The sequence below is a fragment of the Petaurus breviceps genome, unplaced genomic scaffold, assembly GCF_028583685.1.
Source record: "Petaurus breviceps papuanus isolate PSGF00001 unplaced genomic scaffold, PetGlider_PUasm1.0 181, whole genome shotgun sequence".
Classification (NCBI taxonomy): Eukaryota; Metazoa; Chordata; class Mammalia; order Diprotodontia; family Petauridae; genus Petaurus; species Petaurus breviceps.
In genome coordinates this window covers 3,441,340-3,467,605 of record NW_027185784.1, presented here as the reverse complement: position 1 = coordinate 3,467,605, position 26,266 = coordinate 3,441,340, and the positions used below count along the sequence as shown (strand labels likewise).

General features: G+C 37.9%; 1 protein-coding gene across 5 annotated transcripts in view; it reads right to left on the bottom strand.

Annotated features, from left to right (window-relative positions):
• Positions 1 to 26,266, bottom strand: part of PTPRZ1 (protein tyrosine phosphatase receptor type Z1) — a 244,535-nt gene that overhangs the window by 115,275 nt on the left and 102,994 nt on the right. For all 5 annotated transcript variants that reach the window (XM_069087099.1, XM_069087100.1, XM_069087101.1 and 2 more), the window contains exon 3: positions 500 to 679. In XM_069087099.1, the coding sequence (XP_068943200.1) occupies positions 500 to 679 (180 nt within the window). The remainder of the gene's footprint in view (positions 1 to 499; positions 680 to 26,266) is intronic.

Below are 26,266 nucleotides of genomic sequence, written 5' to 3'. Positions count from 1 at the left end.
TCATAAACACAGAAACACTGGTAATTAACTCTGCTCAAAACCATAGAACTAGTCAATCATTATTTTTCATTTCCATGCACCAGACAAAGCGTGAGATCAAGAAGACATCGCTACCGTTCAAGGAAAGAAATATGGATGGATTTAAAATGGAGTAATTATTTTGAATACACTTTGCTATCATGTTATTTTGATTGCATTCTTTTTCATAGCCATCATTACTGTCCTCATTGAGTAGATGCTGAAATTATTATTTATCTTCAATAACTGCACATTCCTGGACCGCATTAAAGATGTGATAACTTCAGCTGTTTTATTTTCTGTACTAGACTTTCATATGTGATCTCTGTTTTAGGCCCTGTCCAGGAGATTTGGTGGCTTCCACTACCAATTTCTTTCTAGCTACTATGATCATAGCCAGAAAGTAAAAAATAGGATGACCTAAATATTTTCCTGTCCCATAAAACAACTCAAAAGGAGAAAGAGCACTAAGGCATTTTACCTGTTTTTCCAGTGTTATGAATGAATGTGTCTCCCAAAGATGCTCTATCCCAGCCTTGAAAGTTCAGTTTCTTAAGATTCACATTGACTTGAGTAAGATCTTCATCAATATTAATAGGGGACTGTTTGGGACCATTGCATGTTGGATATTTCTTTCCCCAGTTCTTAGGGTTCAGCGTTCCTAGGAGAGGACATTATAAGAAGTTCAATTACTTAAAATATTACTCAAATTCAAATTCACACTTTATAAAATAATTGTTGCATTTTATAAAACAAAACAGAAAACAAACTCTGGTTACACATAGTAGATAATTCAGTACTTAATATTAATCTGAAAGTTTATACAATGTTTTAGCTAGTATTTCATTTTGGATTTTTGCATCCAAACTCATTTGAACAGAACCAAGAGAATGTTGCATATAATAACAACAATACTGTTTTAAGAGGAGCTTTGAGCAAGTAAGTTATTTTGACTATTATAAATACCCAAATTAACTACAAAGGACAGGAAGGAAGACATTATCTGCATCCAGAGAAAGAAGTGATAGACAGAAGTATGTATAGAAAGATTTTATTATGTATATTTGTATATGTCTATGTATGTATGTAGCCATGTCTGGGGTAGAGGACAGGAAGAAAAAAAAGAAACTTACATGATGATTTTATTACACATTTAAAAGGAACAGCAAGTTGTATATAATAGATTTGCAATTTCACATGCAATCATTTATTTTTATTATACTGTTAAAGAAATGCTTGTTTTATTCCATAGATTTAAAATAAATAAAAATTTAAAAAAGAAAGTTTATGCAATAAACAAGTAGGTTCTAGCCTAATAATAATGGCTGACATCTTTTGCTTTAAAGTTTATAGGACCTTAACATACTATATTATTTGATTCTTGCAACAATGTGTGGAATAAGTACTAACCATGTCATCCTCTCTTTTATAGAGGAGGAAACTGAGGCTTTGTCAGATTAAGTGACTTATCCAGAGACACACAGCTATTGAGTGTCTGAGGTGGAATTCAGAACTAGACCTTGCCTAACTCCAATGCCAGTACTCTTTCTTCTTTACCAAGTTGATGTTCAGTTGATTCAGACTCTTTGTGACCCCATTTGGAGTTTTCTTGGCAAACACACTGGAGTGGTTGCCATTTCCTTCTCTAACACATTTAATAGATGAGGAAACTGAGGCAAAAAGGGTTAAGTGACTTGCCCAGCGTCACACAACTAGTAAGTGTCTGAGGTCAGATTTGAACTAAAGAAGATAAGTCTTCCTGACTCCAGGCCTGGCTATCTACTGCCTCTATTTTGCCATATATGCTCTAAATACAATAAAGTATAGCTAATTCCAGTAAAGTATGACTATGTATAAAAAAATGAAACCTATATAGTAAAATTCAAATGTAGGGTCAGATAATTGCTTTCACTATTTCAAATTAATAGAGTTAAGACACAGTCAGGAGGCTTTGGTGGACAGTTTGAAAGTTCCTATTTGGCTGAGATCCAGAGCTGTAATTTCCCCAATATTTCCCCAGTGAAATCATACTACTGGCCAAATACTTTTAAGTGATCTCATTGCCTTCAAAAGCAATTAATATACCCTATTAATATACCCTGGAAATAGCTATTTTGTCCACAGAACTACTAGGCTTTGTTTTACTTTTCAAAATTTTTTTATAAAACTTTAAAATTTACAATGAAATCTTTTGCGTTTACACAACTTAATTTGGAATATTATCCTGAACTCAGTAAGCCATCTCTTTGAAATAATTAATTTTTTACAAGCATGAATTAAAGGCTCAGAAGTGCTAGATGGAAGGCAGCTAGCTGGTTCAGCAGATAGAGTACTGGGTCTGGAGTCAGGAAAACATGAGTTCAAATTCAGTCTCAGACTAGCTGTGTGACCCTGGGCAAGTCACTTAACCTCTGCTTGCCTTAATCCACTGGAGAAGAAAACAGTAAACCACTCCAGGATCTTTGCCAAGAAAACCCCATATGGGATCACAAAGGTTGGATGTGACTACACACACACACACACACACACACAGGCACGCACGCACGCACGCGCGCCCTAGAGATACAAATACAAAGCCAAGATTCTCTGTGCCCCCAAGAAGAAGCTCAGAGTCTAAAAGTCAGAGAATGCACATTTGGAACAAAGAATATAAAAAAACAAAGGGGAAAAGGGGGCAGTTCAGCCACAGCAACTATGGGCAACACACAATGTGCACAATGACATCTACAAAGAGGAGGACGGTGCATTTTCTCATCTCTCCTTCAGGGCCAAGTTTAGTCATTATAATTATAGAGCATTTAGTTTGGGGAGAGGAGTAGGAGGAGAGAGGGGAGCTGTTATTATTTCCATTTCCATTGTTGTAGTTATTGTATATATCGTGATAACTAAAGCCATGAGAGCGAATGAGATTTTTAAAGGACAGAGTCTTTAGGCCAGAAGATGGTCTAGGACAGAACCAGGGGGAAGCCTGCATCTGGGGGCTGGGAAGAACCAAAGGAACAAAGAAGACTGGGGGGGGAGGGAAGCAGTCAGGCAAAGAGGCAGAGAATCAGGAGAGATGCTATCATGGAAGCCAGGAGAGGAGAGAGTATCTAGGAAAGATTCTGGTCAAGGGCATCAAATGCTGCGTAAAGATCAAGGTAAGGACTGAAAAAGATCCTTGCTGAGACAGCTTCTGTGGCCCAGAAAGTCCTGGACTGGAAGCTGAGTGCCCCACCTCTGAATTTTGATTGTCCTACTTACTGCCTTTGGGAGGGGGCTTTCCAGATCTAAATCTTTGATATGGTGACATGGCAATTAGAAGGTTATTATTCTCCTTAGAGAGCAGTGTCAATAAAGTGAAGTAGCCTGAAGCCAGACAGTAGGAAGTTGATGGATGAATATTTAAATACAATTAAATAACCATAACTAACATTTATATAGTGCTTATTATGTTCCAGGTGCTGTGCTAATCACTTCATAATTATTCCTACTTTTGATCCTCACAAAAGTAATGGGAGGTAAGTGCTATTACTGTCCCCATTTCATTGATGAGGAAACTAAAGCAAATAAGATTAAGTGACTTGCCCAGGGTCACCTAGAAAGTTGGGAGATCAGATTTGGACTCAGATCTTCCTGACTTGAGCTACACCATTTTATCCCGTGAACTAACCAGCATTTATTAAATGCTTTCTATGTGTCATTCATTGTGCCAGATGCTGGAGGCAAAAAGGTTAAAAAAAAAAAAAAGAAAGAAATTCCTGCCCTCCTAGGGCTTACATTCAATTGAGGTGAATAAGGAAGCTTTAAGTGGATGACAGATAGAGAAGATGCCAGAATACTGAGAAGGTTGTATGTGTATATGTGTATTTAAGGAGAACTGAACATTATTTTAAGCAGTCACTAAACAAGGCTTTATTAAGAAGCACTTATGGGGCAGCTAGGTGTTGCAGAATAGAGCACCGGCTCTGGAGTCAGGAAGACCTGAGCTCAAATCTGGCCTCAGACACTTAATACTTACTAGCTGTGTGACCTTGGGCAAGTCACCTAACCCCAATTGCCCTCCCAAAAAGCAAAATAAAAAAAAAAAAGGAAGCACTTCCTATGTGCCGGACAATATGCTATGTAGATAGGGAGGCAAAGAAAGGAAACAAAAAGTGGAAACAGTCTCTGTTCTCAAGGGGCTTATGTTCTAATGGGAGAGACACATAAATAAACAGGTGCACATTGATATATACCACATAAGCTATCAGAGGCAGAAGAACTTAAGGTTTTAGAGAGAGAAGGAAAACTGGAGCAAAATCCCAGGGGAAAGGTTGGGATCAAGGCAAAAGTGGACAGGCAGGGTTAGCTCTGGGAGAGAAAAAGGCTGCCTTATCTTTGGAGACTGAAACATATAGGGGAGGAGGGGCAGAGAGGGTGGAGAGGATCTTAGTTTTCTCAGTAAAGTGGAAGGTGAGCAAAGCTTTATGCTAAGAGATAGTGATAATAGAGTTGGAGACTTAAGAGAGAAGGTTTTGAACCACTGCAGGAGAGGAATATTATAGGAAATAAATAAGAGATGAAGAAAAAAGTTGCTTGCTGTGCAACAGTGAGGGCCCAGTAACATAAAAAGTAGAATAAATAAAATTTAGGAAACCTAGCCAGCTTAATTTTATGACTTCTTTTCTGAGCACTTCAAAGTAAGAAACAAGGTAGATAAGTGTGGGTCATACAGGGTTGGGAATTAACAGGGTAGAAACTGGGGAAAGCCAGTAAAGCTAGTGATTTAAGAGCAGAGGACATTATACATCTGAAATGGCCAACTGTGAAGTGGTCAAGAATATGACAGGTAGGAAATGACTGACACCAGGGTGGGGGTACCATCTTCTTGGTGTGTGTTAATGACCTAGCTAATTTACAAAATTAATGCTTGTGGAGTGGTTGTTAATACCTCCACTTGTCTGTAGAAATAACTTTCAAAATCAATGTACTCTACTAATTTACTTCGGGGCCACTCTATAATACTAGACAGTATTGAAGGACAGTATATTAAAAATGCAGAAATTAACATTTCTGCCTCCAGAAATAACTGTAGTAATATGCTGATTTATGTCCCTGTCAACAGGAGAAACGGTCCACTTCTTGCCATTCTAATTGAAATGCAAGAGAACATAGATTTTGGCTCTAATTGACAAGGCCCCTTTGAAGATTTACAAATCTTAGCATGGTTCCATGAATTCTAGAAAGCTCAGGAATAAATAAAAATAAAGGAGCTAGCCACTGATGTTACTACAAAGAAACAAACAAAAGGAAGCCTTTAGTCATATTGCATAAAAATGAAAAATATAAACAGTAATTAGAAATCTTTCAGAGATCTTGCTAATTGCCACTGCAGACAGAGTAATAACAAAGAAATAATAGTTAAGAAGTAATAGATTTTGTTTCACAATTTTAGAGTTACCAGAAATTAAATGTGAGATAATGAACACAAGAGAAACTAACAACACCAGAAGAAAGATGTCTGTTGCAACTGCATTGTTGGGCAATTGGAACTATCATTCTATTGTGAACTGCAAACACTTTCAAAAGAGTTGCCTATTTGTGACCAAATTATTACATTACTGAATGATCCAACTAACTTTCAGTTTACGGGTTAATCTGCCATTTGAAACACAATGGAAACTCATGAGAATTTCCAAGCTGGCGCATCTTCATTGTTTGCACTGATTGAGGATTACAATTCACAGAGCTATTATTACAAAGCATATCATTAGAATATGCCTCGCTAGATAATAGAATTTGATGTATTATAGATTAATGCTAAATCTCTAATTTGCATAGTGAAACTAAATAAGTGAAATGTAAGAAAAAGGTATTTTTCTTTTTAAATGGGAAAGTGTTAACAACCAGGGAAACAAGATGGAGGGATGTGAATTAGAAAATAAGTTAGAAACAGATTAAATGGAACCATGTTCTATCATCATCTTCTTTGATAATAACAGAAAGCAATAAAACATGATCGGTAAGGCATGGGCACTCCCCCCAAAGAACAGTCATTGATAGATCGATGTAAATTTAAGAAGACATCTCAAATGCAATTCTCTATGGATTTGTCCTTAGTTCTATCTTATTAATCATTTTTTTATTTGAACCTTGAAACTGGGCATAGATGTGATATACAACAAAAGTTTAAAGGACAAAATGTTTCTATGGATAGCTAATATGTTGACTGATCAAGTCAGGATGAAAGAAAGATCTCATACAGACAAGAAGATTCTTACTAGTTGACTCTAGTAAGATGAACCTTAATAGAGACAAGTGAAAATTCCTACATGTTGGTTCACAAAATCAACTGTAAGATTCTAAGCAGTTAGAGCAGTATGACTAATACCGATTTGCATGGGAAAAATACCTGGGGTATTCAATGAACCACAAGCACAATATGAATTAACAGTGTGCCATGGGAGCTGAAAAAGAAGCTAGTGTAACTCCAGGCTGCATTAATAGAGTTAGGACATCTAGAAAGGGGGAAGCCATAGTCCTGCTGGTCAGACAAGATATGGAACAATCTATTCTTTTATGTGTGCTATATTTTAGATATTGGTGAGCTAAGCATGTCCAGGACAGCAAGGTATGGCAAAAGGTCTAATATCTTGAGACAATGGAGGAAATTGGCATTTACAACAGTGTAATGGATATAACAGTGGATTTAGAATAAAAAAACCTCTGATTTGAATCTCAGCTCTGCTAATAACTACCTGCATGACCTAGGGTAAGTTACTTAAACTCTTAGGAAGTGGTTGCTGTCCTTTGTAATTGAAGAGGATCAAAACGACATCACCACAGGGTCAATGTTCAACTGTGGCCGATCAGACCAACACCAGCTTGGAAGGCTCTACCACAGTATCTATATAATAAATGTTGGATTAAATAGTGGGTAAATTGCACTCCAAGCCTATGTCCTATGATTTATGTTTAGCTACCTGGTGCAGTGGATAGAGTACTGGGCCTGGAATCAGGAAGACTCATCTTCCATGAGTACAGATCCAGCCTCAGACACACCAGCTAGCTATATGATCCTTAACTTAAGTCTGAAAGTCACTTAACCCATTTGCCTCAGTTTTCTCATCCATAAAATGAGCTGGTGAAGGAAATGGCAAACCACTCAGTATCTTTGCCAAGAAAACTCCAAATGGGGTCACAAAGAGGCTGAAACCACTGAACAACAACCAAGAATAAAAGACTTTGTGAGACAAGACTTCTATTTTACTACATGGAGGGCTGTCATTCAGCAAAAGGGATTAGATCTATCCTGCTTGCCCCCTAAGGGCAGAATTTGTAACAGTGGGTAGAAATCTTCAGTGCATGAGTCCCATAAAATATATGGAAAAAGAAATTCTTAACAATTAATGCTATGCCAAAATGGAAAGAGTAGTGCTTTGGGAGGTAGTGGATTCTCTCCATTATGCAATGTCTACAAATAGAGACTAAAAGGCCACTTCTCAGGGACAGGACACTTCAGGTATAGGCTTGACCTGAAAGATCTTAGAAGTACCTTCCAAATCCATGAGATACAAAATCCAGCAGAGTAAGTACAATTATGGAGGAGAAAATGTTGCCTAAACATGGAAGTACAAGTAATAAGAGGTTTAAAAAAATACACCAAAGAGAGAAAGTCAGTTTAGACCAAGGATCAGCAAAATTTCTTCATACCCAAAACATTCAAGAGGTGCTCAAGGATGAAAAGGAGCTAAAAGCAGGGCCAGCATGGGGGGTGGAGGTGGGGGTGGGGAAGGAAGGAATTTTTCTGCCAGCCCAAGTATTTATAGAACATACTAAGGAGCTTCCCAATCCCAGATTTTATTTTGGATGTAGATAGGTAAGAGGTATAAATTTAATTTTAAGTATATATGTTGTTCCAGATCTAACAAGTCAGATACAAATTACTGAGACTGTATGACATGTCCTTCAGAGTTCTGAAGCTAATTAGGATAGGGACTATGTTTCTCCCTGTCCCCACCCCTTTATATCTCTAGGGTCTGGTGAAGTGTCTTGGGCATAATCAACACGTAATAAATGTTTCCTTGATTATATTCCATTTAATTTAAATAATGCTCTTTGGAAAGAGCTTTCTAAGTCAGGGAGTGGGGTCAGAAGTAAGCTGCAAGCAGTTGGGAAGTGAGGAAATGGAAGCTGGAAGTCCAAATGGGTTTTTCTAGAGCTTAGTTGTGAAAGAGAAGAGATACAGAGCCTGAGGAGATGACAGGATCAAGTGAAGCTTTTTTTAATTAAATATTTTTTCAATTAACAAAAGTCAATTTTCTCTTCCTTTCATTCTCTCCACAATTTGATGGGTAAAAAAGAAAGAAAACCTTTTTTTTTAAACAGTATATACAGTCAAGCAAAACAAATCCTGGCATTGTCCATAACCAAAAATTATGTCTCAGTATGCAGTTTGAGTCTGTCACCTCTTGTAGCAGCAAGCACCCCAGTGTCCTCAGGGTGGCTACCAACACAGGTTCTTGGATCTGCTTTGATAAAGGAAAGCAACTCAAAATGGGTTAACAAGCTTACTTTATTCAGTCAGATATGTGTCCTTTACCTAGTTCAGGGGGAAAAGGTGAACACCCTGGACTTCAGAGTATACAGACAGAATTATCAAGACAGAGAAACAGATCAAGTAGACAGTTTCCAAACTGTCCAACCATTACATCCATACCAAATCAACTTCTGGGTTTCATCAACATCTGGGTTTTTCAAAGCCGGGAGGCTCTCAACAATGGCTTCCCAGAGTCTCATCTGATCAAATCACAGAACACTTCTCAAAGTGAACCCCCAAAACAAAGCTACACATCAGGGCTTATATAGCCTTCTCCTGGCTCAGAGAATGTAACAACCTTATTGACTCACTGCCCAATCAAAAAGTATCTACTGAAAAACAAGCCTCCCACCCTAGGCTCCAGGTACACTTTAGCCTAGGGGCAGGAAAGATCTTAAAAATTTACATTCCCATTACACCTCTCTTTTTCATCAGTCTCTGGAATCATAGTTGTTCACTGCACTGGTCAATGGTCTTATGGTTTTTAAATTTATTTGCTTTTCCAGGGCTGTTATTATTGTAAAAATTATTGTGATTCTGCTCACCTCACTGTGCATCAGTTCATACAAATCTACCCAAGTTTCTCTGAAGCTATGCCCTTCATCACTTTATGGCACAAAAGCATTTCATTACATTTATATGCCATAAATTATTCAGCCAGTCCCAAATGAATGGTATCTCTTTAGTTTCTGGGTGTTTTTGTTACCACAAATGGAGCTGATATAAATATAAATGTTTGTATTTGTGGGTCCTTTTCTTCTTTCTTTGATCTCCTTGAGGCTCAGTAGTGGTATTGCTGTGTCAAAGAGTAGGTTAAGTGAAGGTTTTTTTTTTTAAAGGATAGGCAGATTGCAAAGCAAATGCTGGTAGTCAAGGACTGACTGGAGAGAGAGACAGAGAGACAGAGAGAGAGAGACAGAGAAAGAGAGAGTTCAAATTTCTGGAACTGATGGGAGGATATGGGATCAAGGGCATAAAAAGGAAGACTGACCTTGGCAGAAATAAAAAGAACCTCCTCCTCAGATAAAGAAGGAAAAATATATAGTGTTTTGAGCTGAAGAATGGGGAAGAAGAGTGGACTCAAAAAACAGTCTTAACATTCTCAGTACAGGGTATGTGGCAGGGGTGAGGTTCTTTGCTGGTGGGAAGGTGGAAGGTAGGGTTGTTGTATGAGGCTTAATGACAGAAAAGAAAATTTGTGATGACTCCTTCAGGGAATGAGACCGAGAGATATAATAGAAGAATAAAAAGATTTCTGTGCAGCAGCAAAGGCTAAGTTGGGAATAGGTAACAGACATCTGTAGCTAGACGCAGCAGTTGCCCTTGTGTGACTAGTTCCAGCAGATTTCTGTGGCCCATGAGCAGAAGCAGATATAATGGTTGAGATGATGATGACACCTGCCAATGAGATCGCAATTCAAAGTTTGCAAAATGCCCTGCATAAATTAGCTATTGCACAACAATCCTACATGATAGGTTTTATTGGTATTATTCCCATTTTACAGATGTGAGAGTAATCCAGGGCTGGTATGGAGCAGGGCATGAACATCATTTTGTCAAACAGGTGGTAGGGGAAGGGGTAGAGATGCGAGGGTACAGAGTAGTATAAAGGTGAATTGTTTAAGTATGGGCAAGATTTTATGAAGGAATGTGAAGCTAGAGGAAGGCTGATGGACTAGGAGAGCAGAACGAGGTTCACTGCCCAAGAATTATGGAGAGGATGAAGGATAAATCTAGGAAGAGTGAATAACTGGGAGAGATGGAAGAGTAGGAAATCATTGGAGAGAGGAAGTACAGAGTACTGAATCAGGAGGGCATAACAGTTACAGGTGATGGGCAGATCATGGGTATATTCACCCCTTTGTATGGCAGAGGTTGAGCAAAGGTGGAGGTCATACAGTATAGCAAGACTTTTCCATATTGAAAAGATTTTGGCATATACTTTAAAAAAACCCATATATACCAGAAGATAAATACATCATCCTTATCTGCACTAGTTACATTATTTTAAAATATTAAATAAATTATTTAATAAAATTATTTTAATCAATAAATTTTTATTAATTATTTAATTTTAAAATTTAATAAATTTATATATTAATCATTATATTTTATGCATTTTATTTATATATAATTTATATATTTAATATATAAATAAATTTATATATTAACTATGTATAATATTAATAAATTTATTAATTTGATTTATTATTTAAATATTTAATAAAATATTAAAAATTACATTATATACAATTAAAAGCTATTCAGGGCATATTTCAATTAATTATTAATTATTTCTATGGTGGTTTTCTATTTCACTTAATATGACCCAAAATTTGGGTTATCTACCCTAGGGAGTCCAGAATCCTGGGTCTCTTCAGGCTAAGAGTGTGAAGGTAAGGCTGAAACAATAGTTGTAGGTCAATAGTGGAATGATCCCAGGAGCTGAGAGGAAAACCATCCCCATCAGAGATTAGGTAGCCATTATAAGATCAGTATAGGGTGTCCATAACAGAGTTTGAGAGGCTACAGGTGACAATGAGAAACAGAAAAATCAGAGTTCAAAAAGATTGTCCATGTCCTGCCATTTAAGGCCCTATTTAATCTTACTCTAAACTATATTTCACATTGTTTCCGTTCATATACTTCACATGAAGTAGACTCCTAGCTATTGTTGACTTGCCCTCAACCTGACATGCTGTCACCCCATCTATAGGCATTTACTTCTTTGGGAAGACTTTCCTGATTGCCTGCTGATGAAAAATGTTTTCTTCCTTATCAAATTTTCATAGAGCACTTTGTATGATTTCTTTTTTGTTTCCATTATGCCTTACCTTATATTATATTTATCATTATATGTTAGATCTCCCCCAATAAAAATACAGACTCCTTGAAAGCAGAGACTGTTGTTTTTTAATATTTGGGAACACCAAGGACAATGCCTTGCATGTAGTAAGTATACCACATGTGTAAGGACTTTTAAAACATTTATTATTCTTGGTCACAGAAATGAAATCAAGGTCAAAGTATTTATATTAAGTAAGTAATGGAGACAGAGTAGATCAGGGTCAGGAACAGTGAGAAAAAGCTGACCATGATTTGTTCCACTAAGGCAGTTAAAGTCTCACAGCGATATGGGGCACAGTAGATAGAGCACTGGGTCTGAAGTCAGGAAGATCTGAGTTTAAATTTGGCCTCAGACTTTTACTAGCTGTGTGACCTTGGGCAAGTCATGGAACCTCTGTTTGCCTCAGTGTCCTCTACTCCAAAATGAAGATAATAATAGTTCCTACTGCTAAGAGTTGCTGTGAGGACCTAAAGAGTTGCTATTTGTAAGGAGTTTTGCACAGGGTCTAACACAGAGTAGATGTTATATAAATGCTAGCTATTATTATTATTATTATTCATTACTAAGTCTCCACCCCAGTGGCCTCTGCCTTTTGAATGGACAGCTTCTCCTAGAATCTCCATGTCTTATTCCCCTCCAGGCTTCTTCTACCACATTCCAGTACAGGGTACCTTTGTACCATCTCCCCCTTTTTTATCTTCCTTTTATGTGTTGTCTTCCACATCACAACAAAAGTTCCTTGAAGGGCAAAGATTATCTTTCTTTCTACTTCTATTTGTATTTCCAGGTTTAGCATAGTGGCCCATAGTAAGCACTTAATCAATGTTTCATGATTGACTAAGTGATAGTTCTTAAGTTAGAGACAATGGGCAGTCTCACCACTCCAATATGCCGAATGAACTACTGCGGTCGGTGCAGGCTCACTTCCTCCTTCTCTGCAATGACAGACAGCTCTCTGTGTTTGACACAATTTTCATTTTGGTCAATTATACGGTCAGATCTGTGCTTTAGGAATGACAGCTTGGCGGCTCCATGATACATTAGAAAGGGGCAAGATTACATGCAGGGAGACCATTTGGGAGGTTAATGAAGTACTGTATGTGAGAGATAATGAGGGCCTGAACTATGATGATGTGGTTTTGGGGAAGTTGATTCAACAAGATTTGGCAGCTGTTTGGATATGGGGATTGAGTGAGAATCAAGAGTCAAAAGATTGAGAAACCAGATGATGGAGAGAATGGTGGTTCCCTTGTCAGAAACAGGGAAGTCAGGAGGGCTGGTTTTAGAGCAGGCCTGCACAACATTTGGCCCACATGCCATTTACAGACTGCACCCTGCTTGAGGCTCACAAAAAGATTTGGTGAGGCCAGCAAAAAATATAGAGGATGTAAAACAGACCTATACAACATACTGCCCCACAGGCTGTAAGCTGTGGAGGACTGGTTTAGCAGTAAAGGTAATGAGTTTGGTTTTGGACATATTAAGTTTGAGATATCAATGGAGCATGTAGGAAGATGTTTCAAGCAGGCTGTTGGAGCTGTGGGGCTGGAACGCAGGAGAGTAATGAGAAGTGACCACATAGATCCTGGAGTCATCTAATTAATTAGAGTTGCTGATTGAATCCATGAGACCACATGAAATTATCTAGAGGTTTGGCTAGAGGAAAAAGGAGAAAGTCCAAGAGAGATCTGTCTTAAGGTTCACCCAAGTACAGGGGCAGAATACGCATATTGATCCTGCAAAGGAGACTGAACAGGACTGGTAAAACAGGAAGAGAGTTTAATCATCACTGATAGTAGTAGCAAGAGATGAAGAATGGTGAGAAAAGGCCACTAAATGTCCTTAGCTATCAAAGAAGATCCATAGCCATTTGTCCTTCCCTAGCCTAAATTTTCAGTCTTTTATAAGGTAAGCAAGGGGTACTATACAAATAAAGAGAAGGGAGATGAAACCTAGACTAACAGGGGAATGAGCCTCAGGGGAAGCTTAGTCTGGGAAGCAAATGGAATTTGCTGTCTATGTTACATGTAATTAATGCCTCTCCTTATTTGTCCATGTCAACCTGTTTGTTTACATTATGCCCTTGAGTAAAGATCGAGAAATGAGACAATCCAGGAGGGAGGCAAAGGAAGGAGGGTGAATAAGTCCTATAGGTAGGGTGTTGAGAGAATCTGGGATATAACAGCTTTGGAACAATAGCGGGAGGGAGAGGGAGAGGCCTGGGTAGAGTACTGTTTGTGTAGCACATAAGGATTGGCTTATCTATGATTAATTCATTTATAAAAGTACACCTGAGTAATTAATTATTAGTAACATTTTTTCTAATATTATTATTAAAATATAAGGGGATACAAGTTTCTGAGTGTGTGGACCATCCATAATATTAAATAGAGCTGATTAGTTTCTGACTTGACCTATATCACAGTGAATTCCAAGATCAGATCTGACTGGGACCCAGAGGTTATGGCACTGAAGTTGCTACTATACCTGTATCTTTGATAGATCTTTTTACTACTGGTTTGGTCAATCAGTCATCAAGAAATTATTGGGGGACAGGTAGGTGGTGCAGTGAATAGAGCACTGGCCCTGGAGTCAGGAGGACGTGAGTTCAAATCCAGCCTCAGACAGTTAACACTTACTAGCCATGTGACCTTGGGCAAGTCACAACCCCAATTGCCCTCCAACAAGCAAAAAATTAAAAAAAAAGAAATTATCGGGGGGGGGGAGTAGGTGGCTATGCAAATTCACTAGACATAAATGGTATATCATTCCTTCAAATCCTTACCTAAATCACTAAGCAGTGGGTGTGTCAGCAAATAGAAGACAAGAAGCAACATGTTTCTTTGCTTCTTGCTTCCCAGTTCAGGGGCCCATAGCAAATACAAGGTCTGATTTCTGAAGTTTATCCTGTATCCATAGCAGGAGATGAGAGCTAGGCTAGATGATACAATGGCATGAGTTATAAAAATATCTAACTATAGCTAGGGCTACAGCAAATGAGGTTGAACCTTTCATTCATCTTTTTAAATTAAAAAAAACACTTATTAGGCACCTATGAGACTCAATTAAATGTGGTAGACACCGAAAGGTGTAAGGAAGGAAGATTGTTTCTTGTCCTTTGTTCAAGAAGACAACCAGTGACATCATGGGGCGATGTCTCAACTTGGGAGTGAACTGGATTTAAGTGAGGCAGAGTGGCACAAAGTCATCAGCCTCACTGTCTCTTCCAGAGTCATCAAAATCCAGTGGCAAGACTAATGTCAGGATGACTGGTGATGGACCTGGGATACAGTGGGTGACCTTGACATCTTCAATGTCTGACTGAGTTCTAAGTACTCCATAGGTTCCACTTCAGCCGCTTTCATGGCCACTGCAGCAAATTGTTCTCATCCTTCCATTCACATGCTTGGGGTAGATGTCTCCCAAACTCACAGATGAGTTTGAGGCCTGCTAGTTACCCTCAACCCAGCCTAGTCCATCCTTCCAGACTATAGGTAAGAATACTTTAGGAGTTTACAATTTAATGGGAATGGAGGCTTGGGAAGGAATAAGGACAAGTACCCAAACAATAAAAGGAGGCACAATAAGGGATGAAGAGATAAAAATAAAATACTGTAGGGGCTTGGGAGCAAAAAATAGTACAACCACTTGTGGCTCTGCAGGGAGGGTCAGACAAGGCCTTATGAAGGCGACATCACAGCTGGGCTGTAAAAGATTGTTAAGCTAGAGAATGACAGAAATGAGGGTGGGGTGGAGTGGATAGAAACATTCCAGAAAGAACAAGACTCCATGAGTGAAAACGCAGAGGGGGCCGAGCCTGACGTGTGTTCAGGTAGCAAATTTGTCCTGTAGGGGACGTGTAGGGGAGCGGTGCTAGAAAGGTGACTTCAACCCAGGACAGAGTGATTTCTGAATGCCAGATTAAGGAGTCTGGATTTAATTCTGCAGGCAATGGGGATCCAGTTAATGTGTCTGAGCATGAGAATATCATGGTTAGAACGGAGCTTTATAAAGATGATCCTGCAAGTAATAGATAAAATGGAGCTAGTGATTAATCCTGAAGCCATCATTTATTTTTACAGTCATCATCCAATCTGATCCCTACAACAGTTCTTGTGAGGCAGCTCTGTGGAAAGAGGAGTGTGGGATGGAATTACTGAAACAATGGAAGATGTCTCCATGTAGCCATCAGTCTTTAAATTAGCATGTTTTTCCTACATTATCTGTCACACCTTTTTTCCTGAATACCAATACTAGAGAAAAACATTTTTCTATTAGTCACCAAAATGAAATAATGTTTAACCGAAAAACAACTTAACATGGAGGAAAGCACTGGCTACAAGTTGGTACTACAGATTTTCTGAATTCTTGGGGAAAAAATAGCTTAACTGAGTGGGAGTAGGTAAGAGAAAACAAAGAAAGAGAAATCATGATTATCTCCCCTCTCATTTTCTTTTTCTTTATTCTCTTTAGTGAGTCTTTCCTTTCATTATTCACTGAACAAGAAAAATTATAGCATGTTAAAAGACAGCTAGGAGAAATCCAAAGTAAATTTTCAGAAACTTTAAATAGGAAGACTTCAAAATCAATTGTTTCTTCCAGCTATCTCCAAATTACAATTGCTTGGCAAGGTTTGGCTACAAAAGACCATTGATTCAGAACAAGAAAAAGAAACAGAAATTTTTCCATTCCAGAAATCCTCAACAAACCAATGAAGAAAAATTATTGCTTTTCATACTAACTTGATTGTTTTTCCCTAGGCTTTGCAATTAAGGATATTTACATTATATGCAGCAGACACACACGAAGGATGCTAAGAAGACAGAAGTAGAAATTCAGAATTAGACAGGCTTTTATATATTGACAATGGTCTGCTCACGCCAATTAGGCATATGATCTCATACAACATAAACCAGGGCCTTAAATTTTTCTTTTATTTATATATTTTCTTTTTATTTTCCCTTCATTTCTAAATATATCTTTCCACCTACCTACCTATAAAACCATCCCTTAAAACAAAGAAGAAATAAGAAAGAAAAAACCAACAGTTTACCAAAGCTAACATATCAACTGAGTTGACAAATGCAGGATTTCATACCTACAGACCTCAGCCTCTTCAAGGAAGTAAGAAAAGTGTTTTTTTTTTGTCACCTCTCCTTCAGACCACGTTTAGTTATCATAATTTTATAATTTATATAATGCAGTTTTGATCTTTTTTCTCCCCCCTGATCTTGATGTTGTTGTAGTCTCACCTGATCTCATGGCTACAATTATCAACTTTATGAAGAGGATTCCCAGATCTATAGATCTAGCCCTAAGTCTTTCTCCTGGAGTACCTAGGTGGTGCAGTGGATAGAGCACCATCAGATCTAGGGTCAGAAAGACTCATCTTCATGAGTAAATCCAGCCTCAGACATTTACTAGCTGTGTGACCCTGGGCAAGTCATTTTACCCTGTTTGCCTCAATTTTCTCATCTATAAAATTATCTGGAGAGGGAGATGGCAAAACACTCAACTCTCTTTGCCAAGAAAACCCCAAATGAGGGACAGCTAGGTGGCACAGTGAATAGAGTACCTGCCCTGGAGTCCGGAGGACCTGAGTTCAAACCCGTCCTCAGACACTTAACACACACACACACACACACACACACACACACACACACAACTAGCCATGTGACCTTGGGCAAGTCACTTAACCCCAATTGCCCTCCAAAAAGCAAAAAAAAAAAAGAAGAAAACCTCAAATAGGGTCATGGAAAGTTGGACACAACTGAACAGTAACAAAGTCTTTCTCCCAAGTTCTTGTCCTATATCACCTATTGCCTTTTGTACATTTTGAACTGAAGTTCCATAGCAACTCCAAATTTGACATGTTCAAAATCGAACTTGTCTTTCTACCCAAATCTATATCTCTTCTGAACTTCCTTATTACTGTCAATTGCATGGCACTATCTTCCAGAATCAGGTTTGCATCCTCAGAGCTATCCTAGATTTTTCAGTCTTACTCCTGTCATATATCCAAACAGTTGCCAAATCTTTTAATTTCTCCCTTCAAAACACCTGTCATTTATATCCTCTTCTCTCTACTTCTATGTTCACCATTAATTCAGGCTCTCATTACCTTTCAACTGGACTAATTCAACAGACTCCTAACTGGTATCCCTGCTTCAAGTATCTGTCCACTGCGATCCATCTTCCACACAGCCAACAAAAAGAGAATTTTGTATGCTGTGTTCCTGGTTCTGCTTACTTCACTCACATTAGTTCTTACAAGTCTTCCTATGCTTCTCTGTATTTTTCGCCTTAACCAATTACAATGCCATAATATTCCACTACACTCTTATATTTGATCAGTCATTCCACAATGAATGAATACTTAAAGACAGGGTCTTTTTAGATCTAATGTATTCTTTTACCAGGGCAAGTTTCCTTTTATGTGGTCCCAAAGGAGAAGAGAAATAATAATGAAGATATAAAAATAAATAAAATAATATTGAATAATAAAATAATGACAATAAAACAACAAAAATAATAAAAACATTTTTTAAAGTACAGTCTTTTGATAGTGACTTACGGACTAAAAAGAGTTGACTGATTACCATTTCATTTCAATTGAATATACTGTTTTTGTAGAAAACTGCAATGAAATTAAAGTCATTGGAAAACTGAAAGGGAATTATTTTAGAAAAGGGTTACTGTTTTTGGTTGTGCTTTTTCCCTGCAGCTACAGCTGCCACAGCTTAGAAGGTGGGTTTAATGAAGACAGAAAAGAGAAACTAAAACTGAAATTCTATTAGTCTTTCAGCGACTTTGTGTCATTCTAACAGGTTATCATTAAACAATACTGCTAAAAAAAAAAAAAGAAGAGGAAGGTTATCTTCTTTGCAGGAAATTTATGAGGACTGTATTTACACATTCAAACTGGTTTGGCTATTACCACAGACTTGACTTGTTGCTTGGTGGCTCAGTAGATAGAGTTCTAGGCCTGGATTCAGGAAGACCTGAGTTCAAATCCCTATCAGGCACTTACTAGACCTTGGGCAAGTCACTTAGCCTCTGTTTGCCTTAATCCACTAGAGAAGAAAATAGCAAACTATTCCAGTGTCTTTGCCAAGAAAACCCTATGGACAATACAGTCCAAAAGGTCAAGAAGAGTCAGACATGACTGAACAACAGACTTGCCCAGTCCTATCAATTAAAAAGAAAAGTAAAGCCAGTTACACAACTGATATTTTGGAACAGTAAGTCAGTCACAAAACCATAGAATTTTAATACTCAGCCTTTGCAAATCAATCCACTGGCAAAAGCAATTTGTCTACAACCTAAACCCATTCTAGATGGAGCATAACTTCAGATCTTTTCGATTTTTGATTCTGTTTAAGATTTCATTTCTCTTCAGCCTGTGCCATCTTGGAACAGCAGCCAATCTCTCGGCGGGGCTGATGTCTTAAAACCAAGTGCGTCCACAGCTGTCAGTCAGGTTAGCAGTCAACTAATTTGGAAGAGTTTCTGTCCTGACCAATACCAAACACCACAGCATTTCAGAAGAGTTATTTATTACAGCAAAGCACACAGAGCATGAGGGAGAGACCCGCAACTTTCTCCAAAGCTACTATTGAAATTTAAGGACATGTTTTGAACTGGCAAAATTGTGACTCTTAAATTATTATGGTCTTACCCGTTCAACTAAAAATACATTAGCATTTATTTTATGACTAGCAAATATAAAAATGCAAACTGAGAAAACTACTGTATGTACACAGTATAGTAATATTTAGATATAAATATATTAATATATGTATAGCAAAATGACCTATAGTCATTATATATCGAATAGCTATTAGACATAAGTAACTAGTATTTGGGATAACTGATACAATCAACTGCTTTAAAACTCAAATGATGACAACTTTTAATATGAGAATGCTTTTTGTGGAAAAAGAAAAACCAAGGCCCAGAGATGGAAATTACTATGGGGTAGAATTGAAATAATGCTTGAAGTGAATAAAAGTGAGGGAAAGATTCTTATTTTGGTGGTTTTTAGTTCAACTCTTCCACAAATGTGATACATATAGAACACATCCCACCTACTTATTTATTCTTCTCATCTCCTTTTCTTTTTGCTTCTAAACCCAACATGGCAAGTGGGAGTGGAGGTATATATAGCCAGAGACAAAGGAAGGATGGGTAGGAAGGTTATGATTCAATTCTGTTCTTCTCAAGCTCAAGCCTTGGTGAAGGAATGAAATTGGTTAAGTATTACATATTATTAGTCACAGCTTCATAGATTTCTGCTGTCTGCCTTGCTGCTGAAGAGGAAGCACCAAACTGGTCCCAGGTGTTTCTCAAAGCATCACAGATCTAGAGCTGGAAGGGACAGACCTGAGAAGTCACTTAATCCAACTGCTTCATTTTATTTAATTTTTTTGCTTTTTGGAGGGGGAAGGGCAGGGCAATTGGGGTAAAGTGACTTGCCCAAGGTCACTCGGCCAGTGTTAAGTGTCTGAGGCTGGATTTGAATTCAGGTCCTCCTGACTCCAAGGTTGGTGCTCTATTCATGGCACCACCTAGCGGCCCCATAACTGCTTCATTTTAAAGATAAGGAGACTCTGGCCTAAGAAGAAGTGAGCTGTCCCAAGGTCACATGGGTATTAATTGGAAGAGCCAGGATTTGAGCACTGATAGATGATAGATACATATAGGTAGATAAAGAGAGAGACAAAGAAGTGGGTATAAATATACATACATATGTATATCTATCTATCTATCTATCTATCTATCTATCTGGAGAGAGAGAGAGAGAGAGAGAGAGAGAGAGAGAGAGAGAGAGAGAGAAATGGATGGATGGATGGAGAATTAGAAATAGGTAGATAGATAGATATGGATGGATGGATCAATATACAGACAGATAGGTAGACAATAATTTTCAATGCTTAATGTGTTCCAGGCACTGAGGACACAGAAACAAGAAAACAAGGTATTCCTCCCCACTTTCAAGGAGCTCACATCCTAATAGAAGATAAAGCATAATGGAGAGTTGGAAGCAGGGTGGGAGTGGTTGTGGGAAGAAGTGCTGGGAGGATCAAATGAGATAATATTTGTAAAGCAGTTAGCACAATGTTTGGCATTCAGTAGGTGCCTTATAAATGCATATTCCCTTACTGCCCCCTTCCCTTCCTCCCCCACCCTCCTTCCCCGTTCCAAATTAAAATGTCAAAGATACAGGAAAAAGTAGAATAACAAAACCACTGGTTGGTCACCTGGATAAGGCATATAACAGTCATGTCATCTAAAGGGGAATAGAAAAAAAGATTTTGGCTTTGGAGTCGGTGGTCCTGGGTTAGAATCCTGAAGCTATTAACTTCCTGACCACTGGCAAGTTACTTAGTCTATATGAGCTGCAGTTTCTTCTACAAAGTGAGGAGTTGCTATCAGTTCTAAAATCTCTGATTTCTATCAACAATGTCTGGCTTCAAATATTTAGCTTTTCACCTTTATAACCCTAGTCCAGTGATAAGAGAACCAAAATTTAGAGTTTACAAAAATTCAAATCATGCAGTTCTTAAAAAGTACAGAAGATACTGTAGCCATTAATCCTTCCTCCTGCTCAAATGAATTTTTCTCTTTATTTCCACAACTTAAGTCACAGAATTGACTTGGAAGATATTATTTATACTATTTGCTCTGGGCACAATTCTTGCTGCTTGCCCTGGGTGTCAAAATTCCTAGTTGTGGGCTCTATAATTAGACAACTATCAGAAACCAAAATGTTAAGTTCATCTTATTAAACTACCTCCCTAGGCAGGGGCTGGAAGGCATTGCAAATATAAAAAAAAGGGAAATTATTCCAGCTTTGGAGCAACTGTGTAATTAGTATTATAACAACACTATCTCTATGGTTTTATCAAAAGGAGTCAGTAGTATTCTAATATTTAAGATTTACAATTAAGAAAGTACCAGATCTTTGAGTAAATAAATAATTGCAATACTTTTCTTTATACTTAATCTGTTATTAATCTGTATTCACAACTTCCATTGAATGGGAGGGCAATCAATCTGCCAAATGATAACAGAAGATCACACTCTTGGCCATGGAGCAAGGCCATCTCTTCTTGCCAATGTTTGGCAGCTTCTAAATAGCTAATTAATCAAGAAGAAAACACTAACTACCTTAGCAAAAGTTATATCAGTTCTAAGGAAACATCTGAAAAATTGTTGATTTCCATATACTCATATACTGTGTATAAAACACCTGTCCCTTACTTAGGGTAAGAGGACAAGGAAGCAATGGTGCGATTCTCAGTCATGAGTGTACCTAAATATCTTTTAGCTTGTGTCAAAACACTTTTCTTAGCCTCTATTTCATAGTTCGATTTTATCGCTTAATGGCTCTTACTGTGTTTCCCCAATAATAAGACCTATCCCGAAAATAAGCCCTCCCCTTACTGTGTAAGATTCCTGTAAAATAAGCCCTCCCCCGAAAATAAGCCCTATTGAGATTGCTGCGGTAGTGAAGGTGATCCCCTGTGCTACACGCTACATTACGGTACCCTCTGTATGCACCGCCCCCCCCCCCCCCGTGAAACGCACCCCATGCTCCGAGCTGCATCCAATCAGAGCTGCAGCAGTGAGCATGTCATCCTGTTCTTCCCCAGTGATTTGCTTGCTGGTGCCATTGAGAGCAGTGCGGAGGAGAGCTGAGGCAGGACAACATAAAAACCCGGTATGTAAGCGGGAGTGAGGGGGCATGATGGAGGATAAAAAGGGCATGATGGAGGAAAAAAGAAGAACTCAGGGGGCATGATGGAGTGAAAAGAAGGCCTGATGGTCATAATTTTATTATTCTGTCTGTTTTGACCCCCAGACATGAGTACAAAAAGGAAGAGCTACTGTATACTGTTGAGTATAAGAAAGCAATTGTAGAGGAGTCACATGGCAAGAATCTTGCAGTTTTCTGTAAAGAAAAACTTTTGGATCTTCGAATGGTCAGAAAATGGAGAGCAGATTATAATAACCTCAATCAACAGGTGGATGAGGGAAAAGGGAAAACGCGCAGGTCTGGATCAGCTTGGCAGCCCTTATATCCTGACTTGGAGATCCTCATTGGTGAATGGATTGCTGACAGGACAGCAAAGGCCTTGGTTGTGCGCAGGGCTGATATTCAAGCATTTGCCCTTTCAATGGCACCAGAGTTTGAAATGGTCTCAGAAGGATTCAAAGCATCACAACACTGGTTGGATGGTTTCCTTCAACGGTATGAACTGTCCCTAAGAAGATCAACAACACTGTTTAAGCTGGAAGATGCTGAAGTTATTAAACGTGCACTTGCATTCAAGTCCTTTATTGATAGGATCGACATTTCCAAGTACCAAACCTGCAATATGATTGCTATGGATGAAACTGCAGTGTTTATGGGACAAGGATCTCAAACAACAATTCATCACAGGGGTGCAACATCAATCTACATTCCCACCACTGGCTATGAAAGTGCACGGGTCACCTGTGTTTTGGCAATTCATTTGGATGGAAGGAAAGCCACACCTCTAATCATCAGTAAGGGCAAGAAAGATAAGATTGAACGTGTATCTGGCATTTACGTTCTTGAAACCGAAAAAGCCTGGTGTACACAAGCCGTTATAAGAAAGTGGGTTGATTTAATGCTGCCACTTGTTATGCGAGGTAACCAAAGAGGTCTGATAGTCTGGGATTCAGCCAGCACTCACCGCGCTAAAGAAATGAAGAACTTCCTTGAAGAGAGAAGAATAGATCAAGTAATGATTCCTGCAGGAATGACTGCCTATCTCCAGACCCTTGATATTGCAATAAAGAAGCCATTCAAGGACCATTTGCACATGGAAGTCAATGACTGCATTGAAAATAGAATGGAAAGAAATCAGCATGGAAACTTTGTGAAGCCCTGTCTGCAAGAAGTCGTGACTTGGGTGAAGAAGTCATAGGATAAAATTACTGACAGCTGTGTTGCCAAGGCACTATGAGCAAGTTACCTGGACAAGACATATTCATTTAAAGAGAGCTATATTGCTGGACATGACAGATTGGGTCCACTTCTTCTGAAGGAAAGGGAGGCGCAAGACATCCAGGATGGAATTCAGGGTATGGACACTTATGATGATGTTGTTGAAGAAGATGACATGATCATTATTGAATAAAGGTACATTTTTTTGTTCACATTTACCTGTTTATTAAAATTGCTGTCAATGTTCATTAAAATAAGCCCTCCCCTGAAAATAAGCCCTCTGGTGTTTTTCTGTCCAAAAAAATAAGACAGTGTCTTATTATCGGGGAAACACGGTATTATGGCAATGTTTCCAACTGATTCCTTTTAAAAAGGTTTCAATGCATTTTTATTGTTACATTTTGTTTTTACATTACCTACCTTTCTCAGTAGATCCTTTTCCCCTCCCCCTCCTCAAGAGCCATCTTTTAGGACAAAGAATTAAAAGAAGAAATGGTTCAGGGAAATCAACCCACATATTGGAAAAGTTTGACATTATATGCAGTGTTCCACAGCCAGAGTCTTCTACCTTTGCCAAAAAATACTTCTCATTTATCTTCTTTGAAGGAAAAAGTTAGGTCAATATAATTTTAAAACCTTAAGTTTCCATCCATTTCGGCTCTCATTGGGCCAGTTAGCTATATTTTGTTCCATATTCCTGTCACAAAACGCATTCTTAGGCCAGACCTTTTGCAAATCTGTGCTGTTGATCACAAGGGAGACTGAGAAGGTTCGGTATCATAGAAATTACAGAATGTTCATCAGATCTGCAAATGGCACAAACCTCAGAGGGCTAGCTAACATTTTGGACAACAAAGAAAAGAATCTAAAAAGATCTTAACAAGTTAGAATAATGAGCTAAATTTAGCAAGATACAATTTAACAGGAATAATGTTTCTACACTTGGGTCAAAAAAAATCAAATCTTGCAGATACAGGACGGGAGAGATTTGATTAAAGCAACAGTCTATATGAAAAAGAATTGGAAATTTTAGTGGTTTGCAAGTTCAATATAAGTCAACAACGTGAAATGTCAGTCAAATAAATTAATGTGATGTTAGACTTCAATTTGTTGTTTGAATTTCAGTTATTTCAGTTGTGTCCAACTCTTTATGGACCCATTTGCAGTTTTCTTAGCAAAGATAGAGGAAGGAGTGATTTGCCATTTCCTTCTCCAACTCATTTTCCAGATGAGGAAACTAAGGCAAATACAATTAAGTGACTTGACCAGGGTCACACAAACTAGTAAGTGTCTGAAGCCAGATTTGAACTAAGAAAGATGAGTTTTCCTGACTCCAGGTCCAGCACTCTATCCTTTGTGCCACCTAGCTGCCCATTAGACCTCAATAAAAGAGGCTTAAATGTTAGAATGAGGAAAGTAAAAGCCCCAACTCATACTCTGTCTTGATCAGACAATAACTGAATATTGTGTTCAGTTCTGTAGCAGAGGAGGTCCAAAAGTGAGCAATGGGGATGAGGAGGAGACGTGATAATACCATCTGGGATAAGTTAAATGAACTGGGGATTTTTAGCCTGGAGAGCAGAAGAGTTGGGGGTAACATGGTAGTTATTTGATATATTAGAAGAGCCATCATGTAGAAGAGGGATTAAGCTTATTCTCATTGATTCAGAGAGTGGAAACAGAAGTAAGGAGTAGCAGTTATTTCAGTATATTGTAGACTTGATGTAAGATATATCAATTAAATTGCTTGTTATATTTAATAAAGCATAGCTAATAAACTTTAGGTGTTTAAGCCTAGGAAATTAGAGAGACAAACATACATACATACATACAAACATGGAGAGAGAGTCTATGAAAAGTTAATTCAATTCATTACATATTTGATAAACTATGGAAGGGACTCAGAACTAATTGATTAGTAGCATAAAGAATAACTTCATTGTAGTATAGTGTTTTAAAGATGTATCTTACTGGACAACAAAAAAGATTACAATCATCAAATATTCTTTACATGCATAAAATTCCTTAAATCAGGAATGTTATGGATTAGATAGAGGACAATTCCACTCAAGAACTGCAAGCTTGACTTCCATCTTCTCCAAATTCTTTTTTTCCCCATCTTCTTTTAAGATCATCATGGTCCTTTGAGATCAGGGGATAACCATAAAAAGAGCTGTCATTTCAGGGAAATTACTCTAGGTATATAACACCAAACTGTATTTTTTAAAAAATAAGTAATTTGTAAGAAACATTTTAATAAAAGAAATAGACTGTGAAGGTGAGGGGGGAAAACTAAAGGAATTTTTTTCCAAATTAAAATCAATAATAAGATTGAAAATGAGAAAATGAAAAAATGCTTAAATGATAATTAAGCTAAGTATCTTTTTTATGGCTAATTTGCTGCTCAGCTGTTAAAAGTCAATATTTGCTTATGCATTATAATTTTACTATTAAGACAGCACATATAGGTTGAAAACTAGGCCATTCTGCTATCTTCTGTCTTTGAAACTTTTACATTTCTCAAGTTCTATTTATTTATTTTCTATTTAAAAAAGTAAGACACTGAGCGGAACAAAGGTCTGAAAATCAGCCTTACTTTCTCTCTGTTCCTAATTTCTTTTTATTGATTTATACTGTAAAATAAAGAGAATGGTTTGTTTTAAGACCTAGATTCATAGAATCTCTGAATCAGGACGAACCTCTGATATCATCTATTTCATACAACATACCTAAAGACTGGTCATCCACCCTCCCCGGAAATATAGAACTCAGCACCTTACCAAAAAGCTAATTTGTCTTTAGTACTGTTACATTTGGGGCAACTTTTCTCTTCAGTTTTGGTCAAAGTCTTCATGCTATTATT